Source organism: Ammodytes marinus, assembly GCF_949987685.1.
Source record: "Ammodytes marinus genome assembly, chromosome: 4".
In the NCBI taxonomy this organism is placed as follows: Eukaryota; Metazoa; Chordata; class Actinopteri; order Uranoscopiformes; family Ammodytidae; genus Ammodytes; species Ammodytes marinus.
The window spans coordinates 12,840,685-12,866,302 of record NC_137233.1 but is presented as its reverse complement, the minus strand read 5'-3'; the positions used below and the strand labels follow the sequence as shown (position 1 = coordinate 12,866,302).

General features: G+C 38.7%; 1 protein-coding gene across 2 annotated transcripts in view; it reads left to right on the top strand.

Annotated features, from left to right (window-relative positions):
- The window catches only part of igsf21a (immunoglobin superfamily, member 21a), a 180,409-nt gene that overhangs the window by 141,080 nt on the left and 13,711 nt on the right, over positions 1-25,618 (top strand). For both annotated transcript variants that reach the window (XM_080026172.1, XM_080026171.1), the window contains exons 5-6: positions 4,528-4,643; positions 20,169-20,685. In XM_080026172.1, the coding sequence (XP_079882298.1) occupies positions 4,528-4,643; positions 20,169-20,685 (633 nt within the window). The remainder of the gene's footprint in view (positions 1-4,527; positions 4,644-20,168; positions 20,686-25,618) is intronic.

Sequence of the window (25,618 nt, the reverse complement as noted above, 5' to 3'; positions counted from 1 at the left end):
ATAATTTCCAATGTCAACCCTAAATAACCTCTTCGAATTGTTTTGCATATTGATTTCACTTTGTCACCTCAAGGTCCTCCCTTCCAATGCGCTTTGAAATAGGACCATGTTTTTTTTTCATTCCATTGTATGACGCACGCTGCATTCACTGCTCATGCCTTTTTAATTGTGAAAATAAATCCAAATAAATTACCCTCCTCACAAATGCTGCTGAAAATTAGGGTTTGAAAGCTGTATTAAAAGCAAATCTCTGCAGTGGAGCATTCAGAACGAAGGCTATGTTGTGACTGAATTACATGCACCCACAGACGTAGGTTACTTGGTGACTCAAGCACACATTGTGCGTACAAGCTGATATCCAGCAAACAGAAAGACAAAGCAGCAGGCAATCGAGCTGTCTGAAATTGAAAACCTTGGCCAAATGATTGCACTAATGTCCCTTTGTGATTGCAATTTAAATTGACTTAATACTGGGACAAGGATTTGCTGCTGCTTAGATATGCCACCTTTCACCTGCAGATCATCTGAAACTAAAGTTTCAATGCCTTTTCACAAGATTGTTTCAATACTTTTGGAAATGTTGCTCTTCCATAAATGTTGTGTACCCACGTCTTACGTAAGGGTGCTGGAGGCTAACCCAGCATGCATTTGGGTGAGAGGCATGACACTGCATAGATCAACAGTCTATCAGAGGGTTAACACAAAACAGAGACAAACACACGCACACCTATGGGTAATTTAAAAGATTCCAAATAATACATGAGTTCAGCTCTCGTTATAAACTCAGTTTCTTAAGCATTCAGAGCAACTATTTGTCAAGAAAGTAATCCTCGGGTTATTTTGATAAGATTAGAAGTGAATCGCCTCATCATGGAGCCCGGTGAAACCATTCAAAATTCATACTGATTACTTTGGGACCCCTGAGCTCACAATAAAAGTGTACAGCTTCATCAAATACTTATCACTGAATTAATGTCAGTGAAAGTAAGCCCAGGATGACCTTGGTGCCTTTTCTTTGCCACCCCCCCCCCCCCCCCCCCCCGCACGCACACACACACACCACCTTCTTAGGCTGTAAAGAATCCCCCAGAGATGTGGACTCGAGGCCAGGGTGCTTAGTACAAGGGGATGTCGGGAGTGTTACTTGTGAGTCCGGCTGTCTCTGGAGCTAAATCCCTTAATTATGAGGCCAGGGAAAGCAGTCTCTCGGGAGCATTAACCATGCTCCTGTTTTGCACATTCACCAAGCCCATTTTCTCTTCTTTTTTTTTTGGGGGGGGGGAGATAGAAGCAGGTTAAAGGTAATTGAGGATATAGAACAAGACAAGGTAGTAAACGAGATATAGAGGGATAAATCATAATTGATGTAACTGGCACAGCAGTACTACCGGGAACAAAAGGAGGTAAATGGTGCTTTTAATGCAGGAGTGTGCAAGGCAAGGCAAGGTAAGTTTATTTATATAGCACAATTCAAACACAAGGCCACTCAAAGTGCTTTACAGGGGCAAGATTAAAATACATAAAACACATTAGAAGACATTTAAAAGCGAATGAAAATAAGTAAAACATTTAAATAAAATAAAAAGTACAGGTTAAAATGGAAACAGAAAAGTCTTCAGACTCGATTTAAAAGAACTGAGGGTTGCAGCAGACCTCAAGTTTTCTGGGAGTTTGTTCCAGATATTTGGTGCATAAAAACTAAAAGCTGCTGTGCGAGTGCGCCCTTTTAAAAAAAGGAAAAAAGAAGGCTACCTTCAATTATATATTGGAGGTAGCCGTAAGTGTGTACAATACTTGTCAGTTAGACAAAGCTTTTTCCGATTTTTCCCTTTTAGACATAATTTTTTTGTCATTTGAAAACTTTAATGACCAGGTTTTATACCATTTTAGCACAAATAGCTTCCTTTCGATAACCTTTCAAAAAGTTCCAGAAGCCTGCAAAATTGACAAAATGGCTCAACCTCAAGGGAGGAAAATTAAATCCTTAGTGTAAAGTAAAAACTCAGACACGAGTGACATACAAGCCTGTTCTACCCCTCTATCAAGAACCAAACTAAAAAATGTACAGTACATTGCAATCAATTCTGAGGTGAAAAGAATAACTTCTTTGGAAATCAGCATGCCGGGCACACAGAGCAGATATACTTATCTGTACACTGTGCAGCTCTGTAGTTTTCATTATGTAAAGGAAAGGGAGAGATGGTGCCGAGAGGAGTTTGGAATTTTATATCTCTACTTGAATCTGTTGTGAAAGTCTTAAAGATATTGACATTTTTTCTTTTTTTATAAAAGTTTCTTTGCTTATGATTTTTTTTCTCTCTCCCAGGACTCAAACTTGACTGTTTGCTGTGTTACATTTTGATTCTTACGTTTTTCACCACATTGTTGTATGAACATCATATCAGCATCAAGGTACCATGTATCTTTTGTTTTTTAAATGATTGGGATGCTGGCCCCAGCAAGTGTTTTTTTGCACTGAGAGGCAGATTAAGTTTAACACAACCAACAGAGAGCCTAAAATAAAGAGCAGCAGCACGAACAACAAGGGAAAACAATGGAATTTGCTCAACCTTTAACCAGTGGGCGCAGAAAGAGCTGCAATTAAATCACACAAAACCATATTTATCCTTATACAGGGCTGTTATGTTTGCAAATAGTGTGTTGTGCACAGAAGGTCTCGATCCTCATCACGGCAAATATATTTCACCACGGCTTATTCATGTCCATGGCTATGCCTCCCATTTGGTGAATCCTCAACCACAGGCCAGAACACCATTCAATGACCAATGCTGTCCTCAACTAACTTGACTTTAGTTGTACAACAATACTTGTCAGGAGATAACCGATAAGTATCAGTTAAGCGTAAACTTGCAATTTGAAATTACTTATTTAGACTGAATGGAATTTAATATTAGCTACGCCTGAAATATATGTATGTGTGTGCGTTGTGATTGTGTTAAAACTCCTTGCAGATTGCTACACAAGTGGTTTGGCCCCTTGCTTATTTCCAACTACTATATTTGCTGGACTCCATCAAGCTTTTACAAAGTTCAGTATAATGTATTTGTTTAATGGAATATAGAAATCAATATTATACATCTATAACGTAGGATTGTTTTTGTTTTTATTGTGTAGTTATAAGTTCTGTATTTTGAAACATTGCACTAGAGGCACTTTACCACTTGACACTGCTTGTGTGTCGAGTACTTGAGCATGATTGGTCAGGAGCCGACACCTCTGACAGCCTATCATATGCCAGGTTGAGACGAGCTTGTCAGTGAGCTAATGGAGTGTTATAAGGTTAATTTACTGCCATATGAATCCCATCAATAAGCAATTAAGAGGTGTGGAAACACAGAGGCACCCGGGCCAGCAGCTAAATCCCCAGCAGCCCCCGCACCTTTTAATCAATTAATTCCTTTGCCACGTCTGTTTAAAACCACCTGATAGATGTACACATGAAGTGACACATGAAAAAAGGCACTGCTCAATGACCTTTCTTGTTGCCCCTATCTGCCTGAAATCATGGCTCAACCCGATTCAGAGAAAAAAAAAGTGATTCTGTACGGTCCTTGACAGATTGGAGTTTGGACCATTTGATGTTTTTCTCGAAAAATTCCGCTGCCGAATCTGGAGGCAAAGAAATTATGTAGTCTCAAAAAAGAGAAGACCTGTAGATGTGTAGAATTCATGAAGAGACTCCCAAAAATGTTAAAAAAAAAAAAAAAAAAATGATTTGCCACTTCGCAGTCCTCATCAAAATGCATAAGTCCTTATGCAGCTGGCAGTCATCTGCTGCGGTGTTGTCAGTTCAAACTTGTGTGTAGATTGTTTTCCCTGAATCAGCCTCACTGTGATCTACTATGAAGTATTCACATTCATATTTAAGCCACCATGCGAGGACCGCTGTTCTGCTACACTGCTGACTTTCTCCGGGATGTTGGCGATTACATACTTTTCCTTCCCAGTGCTCCCTTTATAATGCTCTGAAGTCTTGCTCATATGTTTTCTCTTTACACTGCCATGACATACTTGCTGGAATCCCTAGTGAGATTCAGACGGGGGGTTAGTGATATGATATGTATGAGATTGTCTACCTTATCAGTCTCATCCGACTCACATGAGCCCTGGGGAGTTAGGGAACATATTGTCCCAGCATTTCAGTTAGCATTTTAAGTAGAGATTTGCTCAGCAGGTCCTTGCCTCCTTTCTTTTGAAAATGGATATACAGTAGATCCAGCAGAAAGATAAAGCACATCTGCAAATTTGTTTTAGTCGGTTTTATTTTAAATAACCCACACACGCATTGCTATTCCTATATGCTCTGACTGTCTTGCTCTTGTTTCCTGCTGTCGGTATATTTCCAGTGCCGTCTCCTCTACCTATACATGTCGACGTTGCATCACACAATAATTGCTGTAATGCAATGATACTTGAGAGAAGTTAAAAATATCTAAGGCTGCATTTTGTGTCTATGAAATGTTTGGAGATATTGTCTCACAAAGCTTTCCCCCCTGTGTTCTACAGCTCCTCCAAACAACATATCAGTCCTGGCAGAGAACACTCCAGCCCCATTCAGTCGATACCAAGCCCAGAATTTCACTCTTGTCTGCACTGCGAAAGGAGGGAAACCAGCCCCCTCGGTGAGTTGTTGTTGAAGATACACCATGCTGCTTGTCCGCTAGGGACCGGCCTTTATAGCACACTTATCCCCGTTGTTTGAAAAGAAACTGCGTTGCATGTTGCTGCCAGGGGTCTCTTTTTCTCTCTCTCTCTCTCTCTCTCTCTCTCTCTCTCTCTCTCTCTCTCTCTCTCTCTCTCTCTCTCTCTCTCTCGTTTGTTTGTTTAGTTTTTTAGATATCAGCACACAGAACACTTCAAGTGAAAAAGGAAAAAGTTGCATGACAAAAGCACAATCCTTGATCTCATTGTGCTTCCCGCAGACATCTATTCGTTATTTCTTAGAAAAAGGCTGGTACAAGCTCGGCACAGACCAGGCCACACATAAACACGCAGCTATAGTGTATCCCTGCAGCCATTTAAAATAGCTGTCACCATTACTGCTGTTACATTCATTACGGATTGACCTGTGATTGATTACCAGCACTAATTTAGTCATGCAATGCAGTCATTAAGAAAGGTAGATCAGACTGAGGAAACAGACACATTAGTGTTATTGATAGTCACACTCTGGGCAATTCATCTAATTGTATTGACACGACGGTCATGATTGCACACAGAATTATCACTGTGCATCCTCATACATGCACACAACGGAAACACATTAATTTTCACATGCAGGCAATCAAGCACACACACTTCAGAGTAACACCCCCCATCACGCAATCTGTCACACAGTCGCTCCTGAACTTTTTGAAGTACAGGACAAGGTCTCGCAAATATCCGAAAGCATACGCTCCTATGCTTGGTGGCATATGAGCTTGCGGACGCTGTTTGAGAGCGGTCGCTCGCTGCTTGTTCCCACCGGGTCATTAATCACAGTCCCTGGGTGTATGGTAATGGACTGCAGACCCTGAGCACACCTATCTCCTCCAATTATGAGCCCAGCCAGAGGTGGAGACAAGGTGAATATGATTTCCGTCTCTCAGGGTACTTCATTGTTGATGAGGAAAGGATTCTCCCCTGCTGTGATTTCACAGGGAGCCTTTAAACCATTAAAGGGCAGCACTGCTGGATCCTTAGCCCAACACTTAATGGAGAAAAGTAGATGTGAAAGGTTTCAGCTGGTCAGTGCCTGGACTGTCCTTGTGTCAATGGCAACAATGCAGATAATTAGCAATGACCTAGGTCACTGATTTGAAAAAAATAAAAATAAATTAATGACTGTTTAGCTGTTTTATTCAACATTGTCTTCATAGATTGCAAGGGGGGAAATGTGTAGGTATAACACATGTTGGAAGTTGTTTATTTTGCCTTGAGAATGCAAATAGGTTTTCAATTGCAAACAGTTTCACAATCCAGTAGTTTCATCACTTCAGAATTTCAAGTAGCAGTGCAATCAATAAGAGGAACCTGTTTTGTGAACCAAACGATAATTTTATTATTTTATAGTGTGTAACTACAAACCTCTAAATATCAGAAGAAGTAATATGAAGAAGAAAAGAGGTTAGTTCAACATTTTTTAGAGGTTGTTTTGTATGAATAATTGTTGACCCACTGCTGCAGAATCTGTTAAAGTGCCAGTGATGGAAAAAAGGGATGTAATTATTATATAATGTAGGCTGTCCTTGATTCAGACACTTGATTAATAGATTTTTGTGAACCCGTATCACAATACATTTTTCAGTTCACCACTGAGAACCAGCAGCCTTCAGATGAAACCATTTCAAAACAAAATACATTAACTGAATTTTTCCGACATCTTCAAGTTTACAAATGTTTATTTAAACCAATTGAATTTTTTTTCCAACACAAGTAGACTTTAAGAGTCCTGCACTCCAACACAAGTGCCCTCAGTTATTCTGTTTGAAGTTGGGTGAAGCTAAAGTATGCTGAACGTTTGCTTAAGTTACCAAACACATCATATACTGTTTCTGAAAAAATAATGAAGATATAAGTTGCTCCAACCTGTCAGATGAAACAAAACTAACGGCAGAGTCAGATGTTTGTCAAGCACTGTTTGTACACACCCACACAGTCCCGGAGGAGAGCTGTAATCAGCCAGGATGAGTGAAAACACCTGTGTGTTAAGGGCCTTTAGTGTTTCTAGTGTTCTTACAATCTATTATTATGAAAATGAATATGAAATTATATTTGTGAGACATTGTGCACGCCAGAAAACTATCGGAGCACCTATTACACCTTGTGCCTGGAAGGAAAACCAATTATCGGGTTGCTTATCAGCCTTGTACTATATCCTATACTATAGGCAAACAGAAACAGTGTTTACTGGAATGATGCAACATTTCGAAGTCAAGTCTGCATGATGCAAGGGAAACAAGAAATAAAACACTCTCAAATTAGAAAGTTTCATTGAATCTGTGGGGCATTGATCGTGGCATGTCTGAGTTGGCTTGTGTGCCTTTGGACTAAATCGAAACCCAGTAAACAAACCTGTGAGTTTCTTGGACATATTCGTGGGTACTGAAATATCAGTTTGTCTAGTGTAGATGAGAGTTTGCAATATGTAGCAAACTGTATGATGTGGTTAAAAGTGTCCATATCATTTGTCAAATCTTACCATGGCAGGTGAGTAGCTAAAAGTGTAGCTCATATCAAGGTTTATTATGGTTGCAAAAAGGACAATTACGAGATCAAAATAACACACTATTTTGGAGTTATTCTTATTATTAACATTGTCTTCATACAGTGTATTACAATTGACCTGATCCCCATTCAGTTGTAAGAATGTGCACAAATATGTGGATTAGTTCTATTTATGCAGTTATCCACGGACACGCTGCATACAAAAGCTCATCATTAAGTGTGTTAGTATTTGCCTAAGTGTTGCCGCTTTGGCCCAGTTATGTTACTGCAACTTCAAATGGCTCCCTATTTGTGTTGATGAAACTCATTTAGTCTTTGTCAGTGTTGGCGCCCTGGGGCTTGTTGCAAATTGAGCTGTTGTCAGCTCTATTTCCAATGTCATATCATTGCATGCCTGGTCTAAACAGTGGCTCACTACTTACAAAGTAATGGGCCTAATTTACTGAGCCACCATTTAATAGCTGTTAAATGTGACCAACCTGTCATATTTCTCATTCATATTATGTTTGATAAAGCTCTATACCAAAGTATACTATTATGTATACCTGAGTTTTGGAGAATCAAATGAATAATTTCCTAAATACAAAATTGTCCTCCATGTGACATTCATAAATGGACTTGTATTGAACACATTAAATATAAAATTTAATTCAGCACTACAGCATATCAATATCAAATCTTCTTTTTATTATCAAAACAACACTATTGAGTGATGAAAGTGAAAACCGTAAAAATGTCTGGCCGGACAGCTAGATAATTAGCAATTAATAAAGGAAAACTAATTGATAATTGACATGTTGACCCACATTTTATCTTACCAGGCATCAACACATTGTTCTATGTTCTGCTTCAAACAAAAAAGGTCCTCTGATGGCAAACACTACTTAGACTATAGCTGTTGTTAATTGAATGTGAAGGGAAAAATGGGGTGCTGATTATGCTGCAGATTATCCAGAATCCCTTTAAATAATTAAAAGAAATATACAACGTGTTGGCTCAGCAAATTTTATTTTCACCATCGATTTTCACCTAATTGATGTCTTTTATTTTTACCTTTTGTTTTTTAATGTTTAGAAATAAAAATTGTGATAAATTAACAACAAAGAAATACAAAAAAAATTAAAATTAGCAACATCAAAATTGTGTGTGTGTGAGAGAAAGATTGATGGAAAGTGAAAGAGGTTGTTACTCACAAGACCCTCAACTGCTTAACAATCACATAACCATTTTTGCCTGATTGCCTGAGCTTTATGGACAGAACAAATTCATCTTTATACCTCTGACTCTGTACTTTGGCTTCATATTTTCTTTTTCATTTAATTAAAGCAGTAGCTTGGTTCCAAACCTCTGAATCGCTGCACACTTCTTCAAACTGGGGCCTATTTCAGGTAGCTGGTTTTGAGGCAACCCAGAGTTTGTTCGCTCTGAGTTAGCGGAAACTCTCGGTTTTCCGTTTCAAGTAGCAGGTTCAGCGCAACCGAGAGTCAGTTACTGCGGCAACATACGCCGTGGGTCTAACCTGCTGGATAGGTGGTTAGACCTACCCTGAGTTTGTTTTCACTTTACGCTGCAGCTCCGACTGAAGAAAGAGTGTCACTGTCACACGCGTCCCTGTACAGTTTAAAGCAAAATCACTCCATAGAAATCTCCATCGGGATGTTTTTATCATTTCCTGATGATTTTACGTTTGATCGATCATTTATCTGATCAGTAGCCTTGTTCTCAGCCCTCGTGCCGTTCATATGCGGCCACCTTACACATCGTGAACATGCTTTACATTCAGATTAATAAACCTATTGTATTGTATGTATCTCGTTATTTATTTTTATCATTATCAGTAGTTTTTTAACATCTGTGCCACTGAACATAGGCTATTTATGTCAGGTTGAAATGTAATTCTGCGGCTGCACGCGATCGTTACTGTTCACTTGTGTCATCCCAAAGTCACAGACAAGCCTCGTTAAATAGCCCAATATGAATATAGAAATAATATAATAATTTAAACTGTGATCACTAGAGGACAAGGGATCTGGTAATAAAACAATCAGGATCTACAATGGAAACTGTCACCTTATGTGTCAAACGTTAATATCGTTCACTCCCCATTTAAAAGAAGCGACAGTCTGTTTTACTGCACAGTAGGCCTAGCCTATAACAGGCTACAGCGAATATAAAACACTGTCAGCAATGCTTTGCAGCGGCAGCTTAATAATTGTGTTGCTGCTGATATGCGTAACTCAATTCTTAAAATAGACTTGCTTCTCATACGGAAGCAATGATGCTCTTGACTAAAAACTTTTGCACCGTTTTTTTCTGAATTGCCGAAGTGATTAGATCAGAGTTATGAGACAATATCCCCGTTCATTCTTCTCCATAAGCTCATTCGTTAATATTTCTTACTCTAGTGGGAGGAGCGGAGAAGTTTTCTTTTTTTTTCTTTTTTGAGAAGTGGAGAAGTGGGAGGATCAAGCATTTGTTTCTTCTGTTTCCATGGTGAATCATGTTATCAGCGATCCATTGACGATGGCTTTTATGCACACGCTCCACCCAGAGTGAACACGCTCAGAGTTGATTAACCCAACGCTGATCCACTGTTCTGAAACCGAAAACCCATAGTTGCTCGTCAACCCTGCGCTCTGAGTTGACCAACTCAGAGCGCAGGATTAAACCCAGAGTATGTAAAACCAGCTACCTGAAATAGGCCCCTGGTCAGAGATTCAAATAGGTCTGCTGTTGTTAGCAGCTGTTTACCCCAATAAGCTTTGTTTAGTCAACTGTATCCGTAGCCACCATAACTAACTAGCTTAAATCATATTTATTTGATTAATAATGGAAACAATTAATTGCTCAAATGACAACCAATAGAGCCTCCATGCATACTACAGAAGTATGTTTACGGGAATGATACATCCCTCAATTTTGAATGGTTTGGGCAAAACAAAGCAAATAACACACAGTTATTTAGATGCTAAAAACACAATGTGGTTCGAATGTTGCATAAATAATCAACAAAGCATAATTTTGCTTTGCTTACTTTCTTAATAATGTAGACAAGGTTGCTACACACACCGATTGAAGGTGTTGTGTGATGAATGATTTGAAGAAAACATGCATTTTCTATAACCCTGGCATGAATATGAATGTTTTATAATAGAGAACATTCTTTAAACCTGCCTCATGTTATCTATTCTCTGCAGAGTTCATTGAAATATTACTGTCCCGTATTGGTAACACTTTACAATAAGGGTACATTAATTAATGGTTAGTTAATGCTTAATAAGGTTTAACTAACCATTAGTTAACTGTTAACTAATGTGTTTAGTAAGCATTTACTAATGGTATTCATGTTAACTAAGGTATTAATTACTACATTATGTAATGTTTATAAATATCCTATATTAACCTTAGTTAACCCATTAATTAAGCTTGAACCAACAGTTGATTAATATAATAATAAGCATTAATTAACTGTTAACAAATGTCATTTCTGTAACATTACTTAAGCATAATTAACCATTTATTAATGCTCTTTGTGACCCTTATTGTAAAGTGGGAACCATTTATCCATTAAGTAACACTTAATAAATGCACACCAGTGCTGAATAGGCATTACTGAAGCATAATTAACCATAATAGGCATTACTTAAGTGTAATTAACCATTTATTAATGGACTTTGTGACCCTTATTGTAAAGTGAGAACCATTTCTCATGAATTAACACCTAATAAAGGCATACTAGTGCTGATTAAGCATCACTTGAGCATAATTAACCATTTCTTAATGTTATTTGTGACCCTTATTGTAAAGTGGGAACCATTTATCACTTGTTACACTTAATAAATGCAAAATAGTGCTGAATAAGGATTACCTAAGTACAATCCATCAATCAACAATGCTCTTTGTGACCCGTGTACATTCTCTATAATAACAATATTAAACATACTAAAATATTTCCAACTGGAAATCAATTCATGACAACAATCTGTTATCAACACAATGCAGTCACAATTTAAAAAAGAGAGAATTTTATTTTATTTAGAATCTTTAGTTTTATTTGGAAACACGGCTCTCACATTTGACATGAATACTGTCAAAGAACTCCAAAATAGTTTCTTCAACAAATTATATCCAGTTTAATGATTTTCTCTGAAAGTAACAAACAGGAGGAAATGGATTACTAACAGCAATGGTGAAACACACTGACTCAACAGTTAGGTTTAACAGGTAAATGTGTATTTTCTACTCTCTTCCTTGAAGTGTATATCATTGTTGCAACATAAACAAAAATAAAATACACAAAGAACATAACAGTTCCATTTTTAATCATGGACTGAAGATATAACAAAATAATGATCACTCTCTTGTGACTAAACACTAGTTTAACCTGGCCCTATCATTGTTATTTGAATGAGCACATATGTATTTAATTTAACCTTTATTTATACTCGAATGATCAGTTGAGGGGTGACCCTCATTTATAATCTTTCGCTCTCTTTAGATCCAGTTCTTGGGTTTGCTAGCCACTCCAGGCCTGGGTGCTTCTCTCCAAATGAAGCAGTTGGGCTGGAATCCAAGAATCTTGTCTAATCACCAAGTTGATGTACATGGAAAAAATGAAAATAATCAGTTAACAGTTCAGATGCATTTTTGTTTCCTTTATCTATGCATTGTTGTTTTTCCTTGGAATTTGTTTGAACTCGACACCATTGAAAATGAGGGTCACCCCTCAATTGGTCTCTCGAGGATAAATAAAAGTTAAATGAAAATGAAATTAAATAAATCATTAAAGCATAGCATTACGGTTCCACATTATGTATTATTATTATAACATAATGCATTGCATTGCTTAACTGAAATATCTTTGGTACCTTAATCAAATAAAATTCTAACTGAACCTTTAACAAGTTGACACTATTTTTTCATTCAAAAAACATGTTATCTCTATGGCCATTCTACACAACACATGCTCAGCTTTAGCTCATTTTAGCAAGAAATAGCAACATGCACTTTGCATATGGAATAATGCTAACATTTATTCACATACGGTTTGGTGTCCATGAACACACACTTTACTTAGCCACCACTACAATTACTGCTAAAAGTTACCTGTGAAGCTAGCCAGCACAAGCCTCATGCTAACGCTGCTCATATAGCAGCGCGCTAATGCTAACGTTGCTATGCTAGCGGGAGGCTATGTCGCTAATATATTTCAAAGTATTCTTACACACACACAACTATATCATCTCACTAACACCTTAATTAACTCACCAATAATTTCATTTGGCTAATGGCAGCATAACTGTAACCACCACAGGTCTTTTGTGTGAGAATAATGGGTCGGTCAGGTCAAGCTGGCTTCAAGCACGTAGCTTAGCTGCTGCTTTTACTGTCTAGGCACACATCCGTCTTTCTATCCTCCCAGTGGCCAGGATCCAGTAAAAACGAGATCTATAGGTGATTTATATGATCAATAATAGGCTATTGATAATCAACAATGGCTGTAGAGTGAATGCATGTATGTATGCAATGTATTTTCAACTTTGGGAAGGTGAAAATATGTTTGGAGACTTTACTTAAGAAAAATATTTCTTTACAAACCTTATTGACATTAGGATTACCCACGTTTTACAAGCACTTGAACTCGCCCAGCGATCAGCCAGCAAGAAAGAGGATGTGTGTCTGGACAGTGAAGCAGCAGGCCAGCATCTATGTGCTTTATTCTCACAAAAGACCCGTGGTGGTTACAATTACAGTATGCTGCCATTAGCCCAACACAATTATTGGTGAGTTAACTAAGGTATTCGTGAGATGATATAGCTGTGTGTGTGTGTGTGTGTATGTAAGAAATGAATAATGTGAAATATATTAGTGATGCAGCCTCCCGCTAGCATAGCACCGTTAGCATGAGGCTTGTGCTGGCTAGCTTCACAGGTAACTTTTAGCAGTAATTGTAGCGGTGGCTAAATAAAGTGAGTGTTTATAGACACCAAACCATATGTGAACACATGGAAGCATTTTCCATATTCAAAGTGCACGTTGCTATTCCAGGCTAAAATGGGCTTAAACTGAGCATGTGTTGTGTAGAATCGTCATAGAGATTACATGTTTTTTGAATGAAAAAATAGTGTCAACTTGTTAAAGGTTCAGTGAGAATTTTATTTGATTAAGGTACCAAAGATATTTCAGTTTCAGCAATGCAATGCATTATGTTATAATAATAATACATAATGTGGAACCGTAATGCTATGCTATAATGATTTAGATAAAGGAAACAAAAATGCATCTGAACTGTTAACTGATTATTTTCATTTTTTCCATGTACATCAACTTGGTGATTAGACAAGATTCTTGGATTCCAGCCCAACTGCTTCATTTGGAGAGGAGCACCCAGGCCTGGAGTGGCTAGCAAACCCAAGAACTGGATCTAAAGAGAGCGAGAGATTATAAATGAGGGTCACCCCTCAACTGATCTTTCGAGTATAAATAAAGGTTAAATGAAATACATATGTGTTCATTCAAATAACAATGATAGGGCCAGGTTAAACTAGTGTTTAGTCACAAGAGAGTGATCATTATTTTGTTTTATCTTTAGTCCATGATTAAAAATGGAACTGTTATGTTCTTTGTGTATTTTATTTTTGTTTATGTTGCAACAATGATATACACTTCAAGGAAGAGAGTAGAAAATACACATTTACCTGTTAAACCTAACTGTTGAGTCAGTGTGTTTCACCATTGCTGTTAGTAATCCATTTCCTCCCGTTTGTTACTTTCAGAGAAAATCATTAAACTGGATATAATTTGTTGAAGAAACTATTTTGGAGTTCTTTGACGGTATTCATGTCAAATGTGAGAGCCGTGTTTCCAAATAAAACTAAAGATTCTAAATAAAATAACATTTTCTTTCTTTTTTAAATTGTGACTGAATTGTGTTGATAACAGATTGTTGTCATGAATTGATTTCCAGTTGGAAATATTTTAGTATGTTTAATATTGTTATTATAGAGAATGTACACGGGTCACAAAGAGCAATGTTGATTGATGGATTGTATTTAGGTAATCCTTATTCAGCACTATTTTGCATTTATTACGTGTAACAAGTGATGAATGATTCCCACTTTACAATAAGGGTCACAAATAACATTAAGAAATGGTTAATTATGCTTAAGTGATGCTTAATCAGCACTAGAATGCCTTTATTAGGTGTTAATTCATGAGAAATGGTTCTCACTTTACAATAAGGGTCACAAAGTCCATTAGTAAATGGTTAATTACACTTAAGTAATGCCTATTCAGCACTGGTGTGCATTTATTAAGTGTTACTTAATGGATAAATGGTTCCCACTTTACAATAAGGGTCACAAAGAACATTAATAAAAGGTTAATTATGCTTAAGTAATGTTACAAAAATGACATTTGTTAACAGTTAATTAATGCTTATTATTATATTAATCAACTGTTGGTTCAAGCTTAATTAATTGGTTAACTAAGGTTAATATAGGATATTTATAAACAGTACATAATGTAGTAATTAATACCTTAGTTAACATTAATACCATTAGTAAATGCTTACTAGACACCGTAGTTAACAGTTAACTAATGGTTAGTTAAACCTTATTAAGCATTAACTAACCATTAATTAATGTACCCTTATTGTAAAGTGTTACCCTTGTATTTTATTCTGAAATCCTTGCATCGTGAAACGTATAGGTGGAGTCAGTGATTATGAAGAATGCTTGTTGTCAAAATCACTTGGGTTGCATTGTAAGATACATTTGGTTTCTTGGAAAGCTGTAGCATGCCAAATGATCCGAGTGCAGCTTTTGAGAGAGCTTAATATAATGGGCCGCTTGTGTTAAAATTGTCTAGTATTATGTTTCAAGATTTGTCAGCATCTGATGTCACTGAAGCGAGCTGATGACATATCAATAATAGCTTCCAAGTGCCACTCATTACAACATCCTCAGAGCACAAGCAAGTACTGATTGAAAAGGGAAAAAAGATAATGGCGGTTAATAATGAGAAGCAAAGCTGATTAAGTCATGGCCAGGATCCCTCTCTTTGCCTCTCTCTCTCTCTCTCTCTCTCTCTCTCTCTCTCTCTCTCTCTCTCTCTCTCTCTCTCTCTCTCTCTCTTTCCCCCTTTCTCTTGCTAGGGCTCTTTCATTGAATCATTCTGTCAATGTGAAAATTACCGCCTTGTCCTCTTGACACCTCCATGATTAATTGCAGCAATATGAAGGTGTATATGGACCAATGCATGATTGTTACATGTTCAAAGAGGTCTTTGGATTGGAGATGTTGGTGAGGGTGGGGGGATGCTTGGCAGCGTGCAGAGTGCAGGTGCGTTTCATCCCAGTGTATTCACAGGAAAAATGCAAAACCTTTTTCCCAATGCCATCGCAGCTTAATTGTACCACCATGGCATTGTGTATGGGCTAGAATAACATATCTCTTGTTTCTGTACTAATTCATTTCAGAATGAAATAAGTGGTCTTTGTCTGGTTCAATTGTCTACACATATTGGACTACGATGTGTTTAGGGATTTATAACAGGGGCACGATTGATAATCACTTTATTCCGTGCAGTAACACTGTCTGTTAGAGAAAAATACAACGGCATCGCCAAAAAAGCTCCAAAATAGCCTTTTTGCAGTGATACAAGCATTGCTTTCCAAGTCCTATTGCAACAAAAGGTGTCACCTATAACAGACTATTTTGTTGTATTAAAGATTATCATATATATACTGTATATTCAGCATGATAATAATTAATTTATTATAATTTTTTAATTAGAATATAGTATTTCAAGTCCTCTTAAAGGACAGTAAATATGTCTGTTGAATGACAATGCATTGTTCAATTACCGTGTGTATATCATTTAGTTTTTAAGTGATACACATGCAATAATTACATTAAAGCAGTATCCAACAATAGTGCCCGTGTCGTTTTGTGAAATGCAACCATGTATTGGAGACATATTTGACAGTACGACATGTCCTCAGTGTTAGTGTGGCAGCTTTATAATCACTTGTGGACAAAATTAATTAGTGTTTGTTCTCCTGTTTGAATGGACTGAAAGAAGTGATGCGTTTTTTTCTTATCTCTGCCTGTCAGACTTGGAAATGTGGAAAATTTGATTTTAGCAAATTAGTAGGCAGTTCAAAGGACTACAGACCAAGTTTACAGTGATGACAGATGTCGTCTGAATTGTCCTTTGACTTTGAAATGAATTGTGGATAGATTCATATCAATATTTGCAAAGCTACAGGGTGGCTGTTGGCTCGTCTTGTTCAGGGACATGTTATGTTGTCTGGCAAGGGACCTTTGTCAGATGTCTATTTTCTCTCATGTAGCTGTCTTAAGTTGTCCAGTACATTAATTACATACAGAAATTACAACAAAACCGTTGAACCCTTTCACAATATGTCAAATCTTGATCTTGCAGAACTGCTTTCCACTTAAATACTTGTAATCCAGAATAACAGTTTATTCAGCATTTTTTTTGTGGAATGCTTAAAGGTATAGTGTGTTTTAGCTTGGCATTATCAACTATAAAAAGTCCACAAATGTAACTAATTTAACAATTTTCAATAGTAAATTTGAGTGCTCCATTAAAGCCTATACTTTTGGTGATTGGCATTCAATAAAAATGATTCACTTTTATCTTACAGCTGCTGTCTCCGATGCTAGTGCATTAGTCACAAGCACTGCAAAATGATGCAATGTGTCAAAGGAAGTCTAGATTATGATGAGGATGAATGTCCGTAACAGTGAAAAAATGCCTTGACAAAGGAAGGGTTGTCACAATTCATAATACATACTGATTGGAAGATACTTTATTTATTATTTTTTGAAGAGAAGTTATTCACAAGTTCGGTAAGGTCCTTTAAGTCTGTATTCTACAGTATGGCTATTTATAGCAGCATTTCCTTATTCATATGTGATCTGCTTCCTAGATATGAAAGGGAAATGAAAAAGCAGCGGAACTGCAGGATAATGACAGAAATAACGCTTTACTCTCTACCCAGAGCTACATAACCTGTTATCCAATGCCTTCATGTGTGAGATGAATGCAAGAACGCTATACGATTCATTGTCTTACTTGTAGCGGGGTCCGTGGCAAATGAAGATATGTAGTCTAGTCACCATGGGATCACTAGGTAAAAAGGTAAACTGATGATATTTTGTCAAGAGTTAACAGCTCAATAAAGGTATTATTTCTGACTCGTGCACAGCAGCACACAACACGGCCCGGTGCTTTATGTTAAGTTATGTAGATGTTTAATCATTGTTTCTTTTATGACTATAAATGAACTTGTCTGTTAATGTTTATAGAAACAAATCAGTTGTCTAGGCTCACAGAATTAATTCCCCATTACACCAATCCACAGTCAACACAGGTGTTATTGTGCACCAACACCATTTTGTCCAACAAAAGCTATACTGAACAGGTGCACGGCTGGTTCTAATCCACGCTGCTTTCCCTCCACACCTGCTGTGATAATTAATGAGGTGTTTTAATACACAGAGAAAAAGCTTTGTCTCTTTGTAAGTTGTCTGGTAGCTGCTAGGAGTTAGCAGGCAGACACAATGGGGTCATTGTGGAGCCGAGCGTGATGTTTCTACTTCCCAATGCGCTATTGGATTTGGAGTTCTGGCTCCGTGGAGCACATCGGGTAAAGGCAGATAAAGGCTGATGAGAACTGAATGCTCCCACACGGTAATCTTCAACAGAGGAAAAAGATGTTCATCTGTGGAACTGCATTAGTAAATTCACTTCTTTAAACGATGCCTGGCTATATGATCAATATTGAGTCATACATTTAAAGGGACTGTTTACAGAGGTTCACAAGGAGACGCCATTAATGTAAAAAGAAAAATTAGATATGAAGAGTCGTTGTTTGTTGTTATGGAAACAACATAATGAGCACCACAGATGGAGAATCGCTGACACACCATGCACCTCACCTATAGTGCAGGTAGATGGGGCCATGGCACACTCCTAGGTTGACAGGGAGGTTGGGCAGGTTGGTTTGGACGTATTATGTTTTTTGTATCCATGGTAATGACAACAACCATTACCACTGAACGCCCTTCGAGCAAGGTCACCTAGCCCCACGTAGATGTGTACTAGCCCGCTCTGATGTTTGGCATAACAAATATTTTTTTTAGAGTGGGCTATAAATAGGGGAGAACGGGGTAAGTAGGCACACTTTTTACTCTGGTGAGAATTGCTCATCACCAAAACATCTGTCAATAGCCATTCCTACATTAAATTGAAGCGTAAGGTGTTGGCTAGAAATGTGTGTCTCTCTTTTTTTCCAACTTATTGTAATGAAGAAGTAATTTACCATCAAAGACACTCTGACACATTGTGACAACCAACCCCATCAAGGGGTCGGTTGTCACACACTATGGGGTTGTTTGTCACAATGTTATCTTAATGGGAAAAATCTTAAAAAGAAGGCAAGGAGGCAGAACCAAATTTGAATGTTTAATTGCATTGTCAAGTTGACAAATAGGCCTACATAACGTTCTGTAGCCTTGGCAGCTGGTCTAGTTTGGGATGCACTGGGTTGTTTTGATTTTGTTGCCCTTTTTTCTTTTGCTTGCTAGCTGCCTTTTCCTGCTCTATTCCTTCCTTCTCTGGGGTGTCAGTGAGGATACAGCTTGACAATTTATTTCGTTATTGGGTTCCTTTTCTGGCTGCAGCCTTGAGATAACATGTGACAACCAACCCCCCAAAAAATTTGACGACCAACCCCAACTTGAATTTCTTGCTAGCATCAAGGTCAACAACCATCTGACAACTAATTAGCTTGCTAACCACAATCTAAACTATAGTTTACCCTTCACACTTTCTGAGGGTAACACGTGTTGTTATAAACCCATTGTGTAAAAGCCTAGAAGAAAAATACTGAGAAGCAAAATATTTTGAATTTGACATGAAAAACACAAAACATCCTCTCACCTGAAATGCAGCTGTCTTCCTCCAAGGAAGTCTATGTATGTGACCTCTGATCCCAATTGTGGACCTTTTTTATATCAACATTTCAGAGCTAGCGCGCTCTGGTGACGAGATATAACGAATGTGACATCCAACCCATGTGACAAATTACCCCGTTCTCCCCTACTGTGATACAGCCCAGTAGCCCAACACAGCTTGTATTATTATGTTGTTGCAGCTGTCTTTGCAAATGTTTCCTCATGTGCAAGGGGGCCCACACAAACAGCTTTCATATATCAGTGTAAATTAAAGTTCCCCAAATAATACAAATGAAGTTGAATTGCATTGAAGGCTTTCTTTGTTTAAAATAAAATTCATCCTTGTAAATGACATATAGGAGGACAAGTCACTGTGCAATAAAACAATATAATGTGAAAGCGTACTGAATCTGAACCTGTGATATAGTTAGTTTGTTAGTTATATAGTATATTAATGTATACTGCATGCTCTGATTGAACCCAACCTCACTTGAAATGGCACTATTCTGTTTTTTCATTGTAAAGCTGTATTGGGGTCAAGGAATTATATAAAGTAGTGTCTCCGTTTTGTCAATGTGAATATGTCATGTGGAATCATTCCTCATGTGCTTCACTTCATTCCTACTTTATGCCCATTATTGCTGTGTAGCCACTCATACAGCCTATAGGGGACACGCTATGCCATACTCCTTTTTCCTTTTTTTCTCCTCCGGCATCTCACTTTATTTGAACAATGTTTTTTGTTGTTGTTGTTTTTCTAAATAGCTGGAATGGAATAATATTTTTGTGTTATTTCAAATTGTCTGTTTAGCTTATGTTATGTATTATGCTGAAATCAACTTTTGCTTTATTTTTGTATATGCATTATGTTATTTGTTGTTCTTTCTGTAAGTGTTCCAAATAAAGATCTCATCTCATCTCACTCCTTTTCGTTTTCCCTTTGTCTCTCTTAAGGTGTACTTCAAGCGTGACGGCGAGCTGATAGAGGTGATCTCCTACACTGAGGCGTCTGTCGGGGAGCAGGGTGGCGGTGGCATCGGTGGCTCTGCGGGTGTGAGAGGGGCACGGCCGCTCATCAGCCGAGACCTGGACGACACCAAGCTGCAGCGCTCCCTCTCCCTGCTCGATCCCGAAGGTCGCTCTGCACGTCTGCACACGGAGAGCCCGCGGCGTGCCACACACACCCAGGGCCAGCAGCAGCAGCAGCAGCCTCAGGCCCACGAGCCCAGCAGCCCCGCCACTGAAGTCATCCCAGAGACGGTGGTGAGCCGCGAGTTCCCCCGCTGGGTGCACAGCACGGACCCGCTCTACTACTTCAGCCACACTCACATCCCCCAGAGCGACGGCTCGGTGGTGGTGCAAGCCCGACTCACCTGGACCCTCAACCCGCAGCTGGATAACGACGCCCTGTTCAGCTGCGAAGTCAAGCATCCAGCGCTGTCCATGCCCATGCAAACAGAGGTCACTCTGGGTAAGTAGAATGGTGACTGTTACTCATTGTTTATGCATGCTATTCTCACCCCCCCCAACCACCAAGCACCTTTTTCTTCCCTCACCTTTACTCAGAATTTCACTTATAAAAAAAAAAAAAACAGTCCACCTTGACCACGCACACACACAAACAGAAACACATACCCACACACACCCTTTTCTCATTAATTTGCCATTCTAATCTCCTGCTATCTCCGTGTTTTTTCCCTCGCCGCACTTGCAAACCTGACTGGGCCCCCCTTATGTCTCCTTTGCAAATGTACTCCGAACAACACTGATTTTCATTTGAAGCCGCTTAATTGTGTTACAGCTGAGCAGATTGCAAGTTTAGCGGCGAACGCCAAACTCCAAGTGACTGACAGGGCAATTCATCGAGCTGCCTGTTGCTATATTGAGTTAACTCAGTACCGTTATTGCAGAAGTCAACCTGAATTAGGAGAAGTCAAATGAGAATTGAGACACGCTGACCAATGTTATATCATTGGAAAAGACAATTTCAGAGATGCTGCCCTTCTTCAAATTCCAATGAGATGCTCCTTTAAGGCCTTTGAGATTCACACTTTGGTATTTGGAAACACTCTGGCATTGTGATTATTTGTTTGTTCATCTGCAGACGATCAAAGCTGAAGATCATGTGAAACAGACCCTGAATCTGAAAACAGGAGTAATAATTTAAGGGGAAACCTTTGATTTAAGTTTTAACTGTGTGTGTGATCCAAGAAAGACACACACACACACACACATACTAACTCTCTATTTTTTTATTTAATTTAATTTTTTTCTATCTAAAAACAAAGATGGCTTCCAGCGCATCCAATTAACACTTCAAAGGCAATACATTGGCATAGTCTTCCTGGAGACAAGCCACGCAATCCTGATATGATAAACAAAGACATTATCTTCAATGAGATGCTTGCGCCGATTGAAGGCAGAACGAGACTCCGAATGTGTGGACTGTGGCTGGTTCATGTTGGCTTGTTGCGTTGCGCCTCGCCGTCAGTATATTATCTCACATCACCACCTTTAATCTAATTAAAAATGTCCCTCTTATTATGCTGGTGAGCAGCTGCAGTCGCTCCAAGTCGATGTAAATACACATTCAGTATCCATTGAAGGCAGAAAGTATTTGATAGGTGCAAGAAAATGAGATGTAGGAGTTTCAAATTATCCCGTAAATAAGACACACACCATAGTTGTGCTTTGTTTTAACTTTGGGTGTTATTATCAAGGGGGACTTTTGATGATTTGACACACAAAGCCCAATACCAAGTAATTGCTAACAGTAAAGCTCAACACCGTGTTTGCCCCCATAGCTGGATAGCTCAGTAAGGAACAACACCGACTTTGGTATGGGAAACCAGGGTCAGATTCATGATCATAGCAGGGCAAGTCCAGTTTATGTCTTTAGACCCTTACTGCTAATTTGCAAACCTCCAGTTATAAATAAAAACATGTCTGCTAAATGACATTTGATGTTTAAAAACTCTGATAAGAGCATCTGACCTCATTTGACACTGAGGAATCCATTTGTCCAGCTATCTTTTGTCTTGAGGATATATATATATATATATGTTTTCGTGTTCATTTAACTTTTTCACTTTTTTTGCATGCCAAGCAGATTTCCTGCCAGAATACATACACGTATCTGGGTAAATAGGGTGAATCTACAGGGTCTCAATTAATGAGGAGAGGATGCTCCTCTCTGTTGTACCTTTTGAATTAGTTTTCAGTTCAGACTGAATGGAGACGAGTACTTTTTTGGATAAACATCCCTTGCAGAACAACTTGTGCAAAGGACTAGGTTGCATAATTCTACATGGTTCTTGTAGTCAACATAACCTAAAAAACATCCACTTATATAGTCTTATTGTTAGCAAACTTGGCTTAAACAAGATAAATCATGCATTTGTTGGGGACTATGATTAAGTGCATATTAATTCACATTTGTTGCACTGCCGAATATTTACAACAGCAGGACAGTGTATGTAATATAAACTACAGGGTCTGTGTAATGAAGGACCATTTTACAGTGCAACACTCTGGCTCATTGATGGGTTTATTAATATACTTTTACACAATTGTTAGTTGGATCAGTTAGTGTTGGTTTCGGTCTTTAAAAATGTAATAGAAAATAATGTCACCCTTACTCCTTGAACAATATTATAATATCCATGCCGAAGCGAGGGTCCCTTTGGCCCTCATTTAAAAACCAGTTGTCGCAATATATATTGTCTCTTTCTTTTCAGATGGGAATATCTCCCACCAGAGAACCATCTTTTAAAACGCAATAACTGTCACTGTCATTTCCCAAGTGGTTGCAAATATAGTACATCACATGCACAGACGGAGACAGCAGAATCGGTTGAAGGTATAATGGCGTGAGCTGTCTTCTCCAGACAACGTTTTGCGCTAAAGATTCTAACAGCTCTTTGGCTCGTCCACATGTTGATAATAAAACAAGATGACACTCCCTGTGGGGACTTTTTTTGACAAGCCTTTCTCTCTGCTGTGTTTGGAGTCATTAGTTTGTCACAATCTTTGTTCTTTAAAAGCCATAGAAGGTGCATCAACGGACATGTGTTGTTGATTTTTGCCATCACCTAAAGAAAAGCGAACTACAAAGCATTGAAGGACCAGCTTGGGGCTTTATCCGCCTTGGATTGGAATAGTATATTGGGAAAAAAGGGCTGTGATCAAGGTCAGAGGTTATTATAATAGAAATTAGATTTTGTGCATGGCAGAAAAAAAATGGCACAAAGATCTCAAATTAAATGTGACTCTGTAAAACAGCCCACCTAAGGATTTCCATCGCTGACATGCCCTATTCCTTGATATTATGCAGCCATAACTAGATAATTGCACACAGATCCCTCTTACTGTAGGCCTATATACACACACTCTCTTGGTTCTCTCAGGTGTGTTTGGTCAGGAAATGAAAAGGAGGTCTTTGCCGTGCCCATACGTAATAAATCTTTCAGAGATTTAATATTGCCACATGAGACGGAGCGACAATCGACCAATGTTGCATTACACTTCATGAATATTCATGAAAGGGGCCGTGCTCTCCTTACAAATGGACCTGAAGCTGGCGCCGGGCCTAGGCTACACAGCTAACACCCCTATGAGATCATGAGGCTGGTCATGTCTGCACTCCTGGATTGTATTCGTGTTGACCATAGTGGTTCTTAATATTAAAAATAAGTTATTTGCTTAGGACCTTACATGACCTCATGTGTTTTATTGTTCAACATCGTCAGACAAGTGGCGGAATTCGTATTTCATTCACTGGACACCAGTGTGAAAAGATCCAGGCTTCCTCACATCTCCCAGTCACTGCTTTGTGCCAGACCATGGTAATCAAGCAGATGCGCAGTTTCAGAAAAGGCATGTGTGTGTGTGTGTGTGTGTGTGTGTGTGTGTGTGTGTGTGTGTGTGTGTGTGTGTGTGTGTGTGTGTGTGTGTGTGTGTGTGTGTGTGTGTGTGTGTGTGTGTGTGTGTAGGTGTGTGTTTTGGGGAATTGTGTGTGTTTGTATGCATATATGCGTATGGCTATTTGTATGTTAATGTCTACGTGTGTGTCTTTTCTGTTTGCCCATGCGAATAAACTAAGATTTGCTTTGTGTACCTAGTTTGTTATGTGTGCCTGTGATTACCTGCAGCTCAGTTCACATCCGTCAATCTGCCTTATCTCCCTGCTTTACATCAGCTAGTCTAACCATGAAAGACATTACACTACAGTGCCGGATTCAACACAATGGAGCAATACAGCAGTCAATCAGGCTTCTTAAATTTGGTTGCATTCTTCAACAGCTTCTCTTTTTCAATGAAACCGGTCAACCAGCTGATGTCATAGGTCGTGTTGAGGCATTAGATTGGTAATAAAGCACACCTGAAGCAAGGTGCACAGTTGTATTGCTGGAGGTTATGTTAAGCCTCTCTCTCTTCCTGGGCTGATAACAGTTCTTATTTTTTCAAACTTGAGGAGTTGGGTCTCAGTTGAAGGTCTCATGGGACCATGGCTTATTTCCCCTACGAGGACCTTCAGGGAGAGGGCTGTGTTGTGTCCATCACACTGCATGCTGCCCTAATCAAAAAGGTGGTGACGTAGGACACCAACTGTCAATGTTGGAGCAAATCCCAGAAATCCGCCATCATCTTCCACCGACCATATGCCTCGCAGGCTCTATGTGACGCCACGACACCAGTATTAAAAAACCCCTCCGTTAGTGTGTGTGGGTGGTGGTGGAAATATAGCGCTTCACGCTGCGATGGCCAAAACTAGCCTGTAAAGACTCAATCTTCATCATGCGGTGGGACACTTAGCCATGTCAAACTGCTCACATGATGGCTTCGGTTGAGCTGCCAATAGAAAACGTGTGCATGTTTTCATTCAGTCTGCAGAATGATGCCCTGTTCTTTCTAAATAAATGAATCGATTCATGCAGTATACCTTGTGTTACTTGAATGATCTCTAACCTTTTTTTGCATGTCAAAATCATGTGCTTCTTTTGTACAAATAGATCCCTGGATGTGGTCTACAATACATGGGCAATGCCACATGCTCAATTCTATTTACAGATACGAAAGTATAACTTCTAATCCATTAGTTTGATATAGGCTTGTAGTCAATGGCTGCCTAAGAGGAGGTTGTGCTTCATTAGCCACAGTGGACAGTTTGTTGCCAGATTAATGGCAAAGTACTGAGGTCATTTGTCTGTTTATTTATTTATCCTTTATAGTTTAACTCATCAATGAAAACAAGAAGCCATGTGATTTATATTGAGAGTTTATTCCAAATGAATTGAAGCACTCCTGGGGTGGACTTGAACAGGCGTTATTGATAGGGTGCCCTTAGCTTGAGTCTCATTGCATGTGCTGCTCTGTCCATTTGTCTCACATATGGAACTGCACAG